General features: G+C 39.7%; 1 protein-coding gene across 1 annotated transcript in view; it reads left to right on the plus strand.

Annotated features, from left to right (window-relative positions):
- Positions 1 to 4,922: 4,922 nt before the first annotated feature.
- LCLAT1 (lysocardiolipin acyltransferase 1) overlaps positions 4,923 to 12,349 on the plus strand; it is a gene marked incomplete at both ends in the record, with an annotated part of 82,804 nt that continues 75,377 nt past the window's right edge. The window contains one exon of the mRNA XM_082480235.1: positions 4,923 to 4,984. Coding sequence (XP_082336361.1) covers positions 4,923 to 4,984 — 62 coding nt within the window. The remainder of the gene's footprint in view (positions 4,985 to 12,349) is intronic.

The raw sequence follows: 12,349 nt of genomic DNA on the forward strand, positions 1-12,349 counted from the left end.
TGCAATGAACTCATTAAAGGCATTTCAAGAGCTGTGATTGCACTTGGGAATTCTTCTGCAAATGCAACTAGAATGGTGTACATTCTTTCTCATATATATATCCTTAGCAGTTGCCCAGGTACTTCACTTATTAATCAGCACATTTTTAGCTTGAAGATAAGCTCTTCTAGCTTATGTTTCTTTGACATTAGTATACTAATCAGTAGTAGCAGATTCTTTTCAGGTATTCTGTGGTTTTGCATACTCTTTTTTTCCTAAAAGGTCATAGCACTTGGTAAAAGGGGAAACATATGCCAGGGTGTGTTCCCACTTGGAAACAATTGAGAAAATGCTAGATCGTCTTGGAAGAGAAATTCTTGTAATGAGAGAGGGGAAAAAAGAAAAAAACCAACCTTATAATGAATTGCTGAATCATTAAATCTGTGTGGCCCTAAAGAAAAGTCTAGATACAGCTGATATTAAACATGTTCCATGACTATAGAAACTGCTCTGAGAAGATTCCCGATTTAGATATTTCTGGTAGCATGATCTGTACAGCCAAATCTGGGATAATATCTTCCTTTTTTGGAAGATATCTAGTGCAAAGATTGAGTCATTGCATTTCCTCTCAGATTCCTTTTTTATTATTATTTCTTTTAAGGGGGAGAGGGGATACCAATAAACAACCTTCTCTAGACTATGTCTACCTTGTCATCTGTCTCCTTTATCTTCCACGTGGTAGTTTTGGTGTTGATCAGGATATTCTTTATCTTCTCATCCCCGAGCTGTGAGCAGTGTAGTTTCCTTAACTATCCAAACAAAGTTTTGCTTCAACATCACAGTCTTTTAAAAGTTGTTCTTTCTTTTTGTTCCTTTCCCCTATCATTTTGCAGCTTTTAAGGCGCTTTTCAACATCAGCTGTACTGAGTCGGAGACTGGAAGGGGTCAGTTGGTCTGTAACAATGCTCCAAATGTGTGTTTGGAGGCTCTTCAGCTCTTGTCAGGCTTTCCTTCTTTTCTCCCGTTTTTTTCCTAATAGTTCTTGTTAAGTTAGAGCATTGCTCACGTGTAAAATCTAGTAGTCCCTGAATAGCTATAATGGGTTATTTCCCTGAGTGGGTCACTTGCTGTTCTGTAATTATTTCATGGATACTTTAGTTTTGGATTGGCTAGCATCAATGTGTCTGTTACAGCATGTCTATCTAACAAATCTGCAACTGCCAAATGTGTTAGCAGCTGACTTGAAACTCATTCTTACTGTTAACATTGATTTGGTCTTCGTGATGGGAAATATAACACCTATTAAACCGCTTTTAATTCTTTTTTATAAGCTCCGTTCAGTTCTGGCAAACTTTATTACAAACTGAGATTCTGTTTCAAATTAGCTACTATTTTACATAATACAAAGCTGAAAATCTGAAAATCTATGTCTCAGATGTTGCTTTTTTCCATTTGTCTTTTTGCAGCTCAGTAAAGTATTGCATAAGCACTGGCCGATAACCTCCCCAGTTGCTTCTGCATTGAATTACTTTATTTAGCTTCTTATACTGGTAATTTGTTATAGGATAAAATGACCTTGCTAAATGTTCATGCAAACCACTTTGTTATTCATTTGTTAATAGCACCGGGTCCTTTGCCTCTAAACGCAAAACACTTTACAAGTAATAATCAAGCGGTCTCTCATTTCTTCCTCTGTCTTTGAGGGACCAAAGTCATTCAGGTTTAACGAGAAACATGAGTTGCTGTATGATACTATACTGGTAAAACATTTTCTGGCTTTGCGAACCCTTCGAGTTTGAAGCAAAATGTTGTGTGTTTTATAGAATCAGATTCAGTAGCCCTGGAACCAGAAGCAATGTATCTGCATCAGGCTGCTGCTGTGCATGGGCTGAGGATCCCTGCTGAGACACGGAGCTTTATTAGCTCAAGTACGGATCGTCTGACTCAGCTCTGCCTCTTCCCAGGCAAAGCATGCATCTACGCACAGCACCGTGCAGATGCGTCAAGGAAGCGTTTGCACTGTGAAGTGCAGCGCTCTGTCAGAAATGGCTTTGAAGACCTGCATCGACTTGAAGCCCTGAGGAAAGTCCCTTTGGAATTCTGTCAGAAGAGAAGCTTCCCTTTGCAGCTGGTAGAAAGAAGGAATTGCAGAGCTGAAGACGGGGTTAAAGCTGCAGTTCTTAACACTGATTTGTAATGTAATCGTAGAAATACCCAGATATGCTGTTGGCTGATCCTGCTGGTGGGCTATGCAAAAGAGATTTGAAGACTGTTCTCTAGAAGGCTCCGAAAAGCACAGCAGAACTTCATCTCTCACTGTAAGGTCTTGAAGCAGAAATGTCACTAGTTAGGAGTGGGGCAGTAGTTCGGCAATGCGTGGCTTTTGGCTGTATCGCTTTGGGCGTTCCATCTTCACCAAAACATAACAGATTGAGAACTGGATTTCATGTCCAGAAATGGATTAAATGCAAATAAACCATTTCTGCTGCTTCTAGTGGGAATGAAATGTTGGTAAATTTTCTGCAGAACTACTGCATTTTTCCTCTTTTGCTTTGAAGCCTGCCAGGTAACTGATCTATTGTTTCTACTATGCTTACCTTGGAAAGCAGCCAGCTGGGAAGCATAACTCACTAGAAAACTACAATTTATGTGGCTTTTAAAGTTGTTATAAACATGTGATATTTGCTGATGTGATGTGTAAGTATGCTGCAAAGTGCTGTGTGTTGCTGATAGAAAGGCAGCCCTGCAAAATTTCAGGTTCTCTAAAGTATGGAATTTTCCAATTAAGTGGCTAGAACATTTTTAACGTTATTTGCAAATGTTTTTTTTCTTTGGTATTTGTCTTGGAAACGTATTTTAAAAAGCCTAAGGCACTTGCACAGACTCAGAGGCTTGGCAGAGTTATATGCAATTGATAATAGCAATTTATCTTTATTATTATAAAAATACCCACAAAACAACACAGCAGTGATAAATTTGTCTGTAGTCACTGTTCTCCATCTCTAGTATAGGTACGGTTTAGCTAGAATGACTTACGTGGTAGGGAAATGAAGGTAAGTCTCTAGTTTTTCCTTTGCAACCCTTTAACTATTCTGAGAATAGATAAAATCCATAATTTGATCTTGCAGTTGATTCTAGGTGGAGCCTCACTGACTTCAGTAAGTTCGTTGTTGGGATTTTTAACATGGGGCCTGCTGAAGTTTTATATCATGTAACGTGCTGCTCAGAAATGGAATAAAGTAGTTCAGCAATTGTCATTGTTTCACAGGTGATGGGTGTTACAGTGTAAAAGATATACAAAAAAAGCTGCTTTGTTTAAAAAAAAAAAAAAACAAAAACAAAAACAAACAAACCCAAACCACGCTGTAAAATTACCCATCCAGAATCAAATTCATTTGTTGTACCTGCGTTTGTAACATATATGATAACTGGAAAAGGAGGAGTTATTTGGGTTAATATATTCTGTTCTAAAACCAAGAGAGGTTTTTGTAAAGGATGATCACAAACACAGAGGCTCTCACTGAAACTTTCTCCAAGCTGGGTACTGTGCTTAAGGCCTCTGAAAGTCTGCTTTTTCCATTCCCCCCCTTTTTATTTTCATAATTGTAGTCTGCAGAATAATATGAGTTAGCGTAAGTTTTCTGTCATGCTGTTACTATCGTAGTGATGGTCAGTGGTTTTCATAGCTCATTGAAAGGGCTGTTTTGTTCGCGTGTCTCCTGTATTTCTTGTGAGTTGTTAACTCAGTGAGAAGATTCTGTCTTGACGAGGGTAGAAGAGCCACTAGAAGTTTCATGGATGTGAGTTGCTGTTGTGTAAGAAGGCTGAGCAAAGAATTTATCTTGGAAATGGTGAACACAGCAAAGTTTTTAGAACCTTGAAAATACAGCATTTTTTAAAATTGTACATTCAGGATCCGTTGCAGTGCATATCAATAATTTGAAGAGCGTTCACTGTTCTCAGGAAGTGATTTTGGTTCAACGCCAGTGGCAGAAGTTTTAAGGTACTTCACTGAACACTCTAGTAGTTTTATCTTTGAGTAACTGTTCTTCAGCACGGAGTCCTTGATTTCTGTACCCCAGCTGAGGATTTTATTGTGCAATAGGTGCTTCTGAAATTGTAAATGCCACCCTTCCCCACCAAGAATAGCTGTGAAGTAAAGTGCTGTGATGCTCTTATGCAGGGGGAAAAAAAAAGTTGATTTATTGGTTGGTTTGTAACATCTCCAATTACAAAGTGGAATGTTTCATCTGTTTTCTTCAGAATTTTCACTTGGGTTTGTTATCCAAAGTTGGTCAGCTTTTTGGTCTGTTGTAGACTTTTAAAACGAGAGGACTTAGATTCGCCAGCTAGATTTGACCACAGGTACCTTTTTTTTTTTTGTAAAGTAGACTGGGCCTAAAGCTGACCTGCAGGTTTTACTTCCTATACCTAATAAAACTCCAGAACTGACCACTATTCCATGTTTGTTGCAAGGTTACGGGGTTTTTTGGTTTTATTTAAAGACAGGGTGAAGGGAATACAACAGCTGTTTTTCATCTGCTGAACCTATTTTTGATGACTTGTCAGGCTATGCGCTCTTTTTATGTTGGTTGCTGTTTAATACAGGTTTGTGAAGCCACAGTAATTGGAAGGATAGTACAGAGAATAATTATATGCATGGAAAGCCATGAAGAAATAATTCAAAATTATTTGTGTCTGCAATATGCATACTAAAAAAATGAGGTATCTTTTGTTAGAAAAAGCTCTTGTGCAGTTCTTCCTACAGCAGCTTAAATTTGTCAATTCATCTCGATTTTCTGAAAATAGTAAGGAATAAAAGCAAGCTACTTTTCCATAAATTGTTCTTTTTGGTTTTGTTTTTGTTTTTTTTTTTTTTTTCAGGAAGCAGCTGTAGCTGTTGCTTGATACCCTCTTATAAATGATTTTAAATACCTTAGCTCATGCTCTCATTCAAGCTTTATTGGTCTAATGGTTGTCTGGAGCAACAGTGGAAAGAGTGCAGGTAAACAAGAGTGAAAAAGCATCAGACTGATTTGATGTCTGTACCCTGACTCAATTATCTGCTCACAGTATCTAAAGGCTGTACTGCGAAGAATCTCAGCCAGGGGTTTTGCATTTGGGAAGACACAATTACTTGGAAGAGCAAATTAAATATTCTATTAAATTTTTTATTGAATTATAATAGATTAAGTCTTGGCAAATAAAAGAGATAATAAATTATAAGATGCAGCAGTCATCATATTTTATTGGTAATATTTATGGAAATTACTGATTGTTGTTGTACTTTTTATTTTGTGCATGTGTTCGCTAATATCTGCTGTACTGTTAGAGAGGGTCAGTGATGTGGTTTGTGACAGTAATTATCTTTTATTGCCCTATCCTATATTGTTTTACGATACATGTGTTAAATCTCTTAAAGGTTTTGAAATGCAAGAACTGAATAAAAGGGAAGTAGTTTTAATGGTCAAGTGCCTGTTTCTTCACGTGTTTTTTTCTGTGATAGTGATCTGTGCCATATTTGTATGTTCCTTAAAATACTGAAGTGCCAAAGAGAAAAGATAAGAAATAAAACGCAGTTCATAGGTCTGTGGAGACTGATGTAGCTTCTTACCTGTGTCGTGTGGGCTACGGATGTCTGTGCAACTAATAATTCAGCTTCTTCCTGTCATTGCTCTCATACAACCTCTGGTATTTCTTCAGTTCCTTTAACTGAGGCACAAGTGAGAAGTTACGTGATCAAAGAGATGGGGTAAGTTGTAGATCTGGAAATACAATTGAGTCAGTCTCCAAAAGCTTACTGTAAGCAATTTTCTTTTTAAAATACGGTACTACATAGAAATTAGTTTCTTGCTCTGAGTGCAAGAATCGGTAAAAATTTTCTTTGAAATGTTGTTATGAAAAAAAAAAAAACAAAACATAAAATGCTCAAACAGGAAAGCCTGGAGATTTGTTGGACTAGAAGTGTTCTGCTAGGGTGTGTCATTTCCACTGACACTTTGCCTGTCTGATGTTTTGTCACTTGGCCACCTGCTCGGTGGTTGCCAAGACCCCTGTGTTACATACCTCGCAAGCTGGGAAGGATTGTCCGGCCGCCTGCTCTCCTGTCTAGATGATTTTGTTTAATAATCTTAAAAACTAGTGAACTAGTAAAAGTTTGGGTAATTCATTTGATGGCTTGTTTAATGGATGCCTGGGGAAGCTGGCAATCTTTGTTCCCCTCTTGCCTACCTCCTTGAAGTCCAATTCACTTCACCCAGATGAAAGCTTTTAAAAATTCTTGTGAAAATTCCATCTTCTGACTTGGAAATTATGTTTCAGAATGCAAAATTGAATATGGGATATGGAATTCCATATTGAATTGAATATGGAATATGAATATGGAATTTCCAGCTCAACTCTTTGATTTGCTGTACTTAGAGGAAATGCAGAACTCAGTTAGGTCAGTTTGCAGTTGACTGCTGACTTTCTTTGCAGAACTGCTAGAGAAAAGGCATCCTCAGCTGTCTGTGTGAGTTTCTGCTTGATTTTAATTGAAGATAACGTTTACTTTTTCCACTGGTAATTGACTGAAAGAAGAATTAAACCCAATGCCTAGTACTCCCCATTCAGTTTTTGAAGACTAAGGAACATGCAGCTTTATTGCCCGTGCTGACTGAATGGAAACATACTGACCGGTAATAATACAATGTTGTTTTATTGGCACTAAAGACCATTTCTTTATTTTTTCAATAGCGTAATAAAACCTCATTTGCTGACTCCATCATACTAAGTGCTTAAAAAATCTCTCTAGTTATCAGACAGTTGGCTCTGTTTGTCAGGTAGTATTGCTTAATTCCACACTGTAGGTTAAATCTTGTTTTACGTTGACCCTGGAAGATGTATTAACCTGTTTGTACAAGAACTTTGAATTAGCCAGAAACTGTTAAGGAAATGTGAAGCGTGTGGTGAGTCTCAATGACTGTGAAACTTCTACACCTTTAATTTTAGAACCTTATTGGTTCTAACCAGACAAACTTAGTTTTCATCCTTTGCCCACTTCCAAGCCATAGAAACAGTCGTGAAGAAAAACTAGTTTTGTTGTAGAGAACAGGCTGTTTAAAACCTTTTGAAATCGTCATCATAAGCCGTGGTTTGTCTGTCATTCCAGCTGTACCTGGAACGAAAACATGTAGATGATAAGCAAAACAAGCCAAAATACGATCACAGGACAATGCCTCTGCTTTATGTTACTATGCAAATACTTTGTTTGCATAGAATATTGAAATAACTTCAAGAAAATATTCTAATAAAGATGAAGATTACAAAAGTGCAACTGTTTTGGAAAGTAATTTGTCCTGTCGTAGCCAAGAATTCTTAAAATTAACTGAAATGTAAAACAAAAATTATATTTTAAGAATTACTGTTTCCCGTTACCTGGAGACAGAGCATGTTTTCCTTCTGCTATGGCAACGAGAACATGTGAAGTACAGTACCCCAATAACTTGGAGTTCTGCCACAAAATAGATGAAGAACTACCAGCCCAGTATGAGGGTGCTGCCTTTCTCGCTCTTTGCAGCTTTCAGCCTGAATCTTAAACTAATTTTGACCGTTTCCCCACAGCTCTGACCCACACAGCAAATGGAAATGCTTTAATTGCATTGCTTTATGCATCTTAAATACTGTAAGATGCATAAAGGCCATAATGTGATAAATCCAGTGTTGAGAGTGATTGCTGGATTAGGAAGAGAGAGTTGTCAGTGGCAGTAAAGGAATACTTCTGTGCTTGAAAATCCTTGGGTTCTGTTATTCAGACTTCCCGTCGAGTCCTTTAATTCATTTCTTGGGTGTCTCATCACTGCCATGAATCAGCTCCGATTTTCTTTGAGATTTTTCACGTTTGCTTTAGATCATTTTACAGGTCCTCATTAAGTATTCCTTTCCCTTTGGGATTATTTGGATGTTTTCTAATCATGTTTTGAAGTTGCAAGCTTGTATCTTGCATTGATTTGTAGCTGTTACTTCTCTTGTTGAATGCATATTTTATATTTAGGATGGCTGATGTGGGTACCTATAAGGATACTTTGGTACCAGGCTAGATGTTTAAGGGCCTGAGAGATGCAAAAGGAGGACAACAGAGTCAATTCCCTGTTGTCTTTGGTAGTAGGTGTCTGGGAGTTCCTCAGGTGACTGACACAATGGGAAACTGGGTACTGCAGCTCTTGTAGTGCCAACATAAGTTGACACCAGTGTGCAGAGCCTGGCCTGGCCTGGCCGGACTCGTTAGCTGAGCCGGCATGCCAACCATGCAGTCCTCAGCATGATGGCTTTCGTTTCCAGCAGGCTGTATAGCCCCTTGGAGTGTGCTGCTCCTTGCCTGCTGGGTGAGCTGGTGTTGCAATGGGGGGTGTAGGAGAAGGGTATTACTGCCTTGGGATGGGAGATGTGGGATGCGGGGCTGGGAAAGGGGCTGCTCTTGGGAAGGGAAAAAGAGGAGGATACAGAGCTGAGGAAGGACAGGCAAAAGAGGGTTGGTTCAGCAAGTTGCAGCACTGTGTGAACCTGACTGTAATGCTTCAGAGACAGGGAGAATCATAGAATTGTTTGGGTTGGAAGGGACCTTAAAGATCATCTGGTTCCAACCCCCCTGCCGTGGGCAGGGACACTTTCCACTAGACCAGGTTGCTCAAAGCCCCATCTAACCTGGCCTTGAATATCTCCAGGGATGGGGCCTCCACAACTTCTCTGGGCAACCTGTTCCAGTGTCTCATCGCCCTCACAGTAAAGAATTTCTTCCTAATATCTAACCTCAATCTACCCTCTTTCAGTTTAAAACCATTATTTCTTGTCCCATTGCTATGCTCCCTGATAAAGATCCCCTCCCCATCTTTCCTGTAGGCCCCCTTCAGATACTGAAAGGCCGCAATAAGGTCCCCCCAGAGCCTTCTCTTCTCCAGACTGAACAGCCCCAACTCTCTCAGCCTGTCTTCACAGGAGAGGTGCTCCAGCCCTCTGATCATCTTCGTGGCCCTCCTCTGGACCTGCTCCAACAGGTTCATGCCCTTCTTATGTTTGGGGCCCAGAGCTGGATGCAGTACTCCAGGTGGGGTCTCACAAGAGCACTGTACCGAAGCTTTAGTGGGATACAAAGTTGTGGCTAATTATTTTGTCTGACCAGAGCTGTCTCTGTACAATTTACAAACTTGTTTGCTGTACTCCTGGCGGAGGAGGTGCTGGAGCTGGCTCCATGTGGCACTGAGTTAGAGAGGGCACATGGCTTCTGCGGTATACCGGGTCCGGTGAGTGTGTCAGGGCCAGGCTGGGGCTTCAGCCTCATCTCTCTGCCCTCCCCGCTCTAAATACACCCAGAGAAATGCTTCTGCTGAGTAGCCCGGGGCGTGTGCTGCCAGCAGCCAACGCACCCAGCAGCTTGTGTGATGGATACCCATCCTGGACTGCTGGCCACAATAAGAGTATATGTGTTTCTCAACTGACACGCGTGGGCAGATGCACTGTAAGTCATGTAACCTATTGTCTGGGCTGTAACTCCACCACGTGAACCCACAAATGAAAACCAATGGGTTGAGTGTGTTAACAATTCAACCTTGTTACTAAAATGAGCTTGCTGAGCATTGTTTTTAGAAGGGCACCTGGACGGTCACTCTCTGCTCTAAGTTCTTCAAGTTATCATAGGCTTCTTGTTTTGCAGCTTTGCTTAAATTCATTAAGAGCGAGTTGTTTTTCTGTTCTCATACCTATTCATATGGTATGTGCTTTATTGTGGTGGAGGTAACTCGGAGATGAAGTCTGTCCATTATTCTAGATAAATGCATGTGTGTATGTGTAAAGATACATAACATATTATATATAAGAAAAATATGGTATATCACACTTTAAAACTGTGCCTGTAAGAGAGAACAACGACATCAATTAAAAACACACATATCTTTTGTGTCTAGAAATAAACACCACAGTGTTTAACCCAGTGAAATGCAGTATAACTTATATATGTATATATTGTAATGTTAAACAAAATGCTGCTCTGGTGCAGCGTGAAGAAGAGAAAATTCAGAACTTCCGCAGGTCTTTGCCATAGCTCAGATACCTTCATCTTAAAAAAAAAAAAAAAAAAAAAAAAAAAAAAAATAAATTGTTTATGAGACAGTCTTTCACATAAAATACAGAAAAGATTTTTCTTAAATATTTGGCTCCGTGCTATAATTTGAGGGAAGGACCAATGTAAACTGAAAAGCTCAGCCTGTAAATAAGTGACCCAGATTGCTGTCCTAGGAGTCTAGGAGGATGACAGAGCGGTGCCTTCACTCATTAACTCTGTGGTTACCTGTGTGCAGCGGTCGAGTATTTGAAAGTGGAACGTGCGCCTCGTGTGTTGTCCGGCAGCCGCCTGGAGCCGGGATGTCTGTCTGGTGGACGTCACGGCGTCTGACTCGATGACCGGTGGCTCTGAGCCGCCTTGCAGAGGACCAGAGTGGCTGGCTGAACCTAAACAAACTTGCGTTCTCTGTCTGCTAGTGGGTTTTACATGTCTGAAAGCAGTCCCTAGATGTTTCCAGTTGTTTTGCTGTGTGTGTTCCTCAAAAAAATGCTTGACTAGATCAAGCACGTTGAATTTTTCATCCCCTCTGCTGCCTTTTGCAGTAGGTGTCAAATCTCAATATGTCAGGAGAAGGCCTTTTCTTCTAGTCCTGCTGAAAGTAATGCTTTTCTTTGCCCGTTCTGTTGTTTCTGTCCTTCTCTGGGTTTTTTTCTTTTGTCCTCTGCTAACTTTATTTCAGACTTTCCCCACGTAGGTTTGCAGTAACAAATGCAAGAAGGCGGTTGGAGCATTGTTTCTTCAGAGCAACGCTCTTCGAGGTTCCCTTGACGTTTTAAAATTGATCCTACTTAGCGTGTGCATATGTGGCCAGCTGGTTATTTAGTTCTTGCTTTTGGCAGGAAAGAGATGGCTCTGTACTCCAGGATGTAAATAATACGTGTTTGTTTGAATTTCCAATTTCATTGTTTAAAATTTTTCTGATATAGCTATCAGCAAACATTTGTATTTAGTGTTACTTTTTTTTGCTATGCTGCAGAAGTCCGGGCCTAAATACAGCTTCCTATATCTCCTTACATTAACAAATTTGCATGACCTCTTCTCTTGGCCTTCCTCCAAATATGTACAGTTAGGAAATTGTTTAAACCTAAAAGTATCCCAGAATAGAACTACTTGCTTGTTACTTGTCAACATGAAGTAGCAGAAGCAAATCCATGTGCTAGCAACACTCGCGTTGCCATTTCTTGTCTTTTGAATGCTTTGCTGTGCAAACATTATTGCTATGGACATTGCACAAAACACGCTTGAGATAAATCATGTATGTCACAGTACACGAGGCTTAATAGATTACTTTTCCATTGCTTATTTTAAAATTAAAACACCAGCTTCCTGTTTTTTCTTGTCCTGAAGTCCTGTCAATCTGAGCTCGTGTAGTTTCTAAAATAGCCTGTCAAAAAAGGAATTCAGTAAAGTGACTGAAAAGTGACTTCTACTTAACCTTTGATTTTGTAAGCAATTGGTTGAGTCCTAAATAGATGAAGGCTGTCTATTTTTAGGCCCTAATTTAGATAATTGATATTTCCACATTTGCTTTGTCATAGCTGGTAGTAGTCGCTCAATTGTGAAAGCTTGTAGCTATTACAAATGCTTGGAGGATTGCTGAGTGTTCTGCCGTAATGCATTAAGAAGCTCCATGCACTGTACATTTCAATTTATAATAAGGGAGTCTAGCTGATAGCGCAGGCACTGAAATATTTCAAGTCTAGACTACTGTCTTGAAAACCAAAGGCTATTGTCTTTTTGTGGAATAAGCTGGGAAATAAACTGACAAGGACAGCTGAAGTACAGCAGACTTTAAAAAGTCACAAATTCTGTGAATCAGGGTGAGTCGCGAGGTTTCAGCTGCTGCTTGCCTGTCCTGTTGTCATGAAAAGGGAACTGGTGTTCGAAATCAGTCTCGCAAGGTTTGAGTGTTTCTGAAGGAGGTCACAGACCCTTGTTAGATGGGGAAGATGAGCTTCTGCAACTTTGGGTTCAGCAAGAAGAAAACAAAATCGAGAAACAGAAAAACAAAGTTCCCTATCTTCAGAAAATGTGAACGTTAGTACTTCGCCAATGACAGAGATAATGGCTGAGAAGTTTAATATAACAGGTGTTCTTTTATGTGTCTCTTTTGTACCTTTGGATAATAAAAATAGCTTGCTGAAGATTTTAGAGTGGAACTACATATTGTAATAAGTGGAGGAAATTATGATGTAGATGATACTTTTATGATCCCTTCAATATCCCAGTGCACCTTACAAATCACTGTGTTTGTGAAGTTGTTCTCTTATTGCT

Source organism: Vanellus vanellus, assembly GCF_965231255.1.
Source record: "Vanellus vanellus genome assembly, chromosome: 3".
Classification (NCBI taxonomy): domain Eukaryota; kingdom Metazoa; phylum Chordata; class Aves; order Charadriiformes; family Charadriidae; genus Vanellus; species Vanellus vanellus.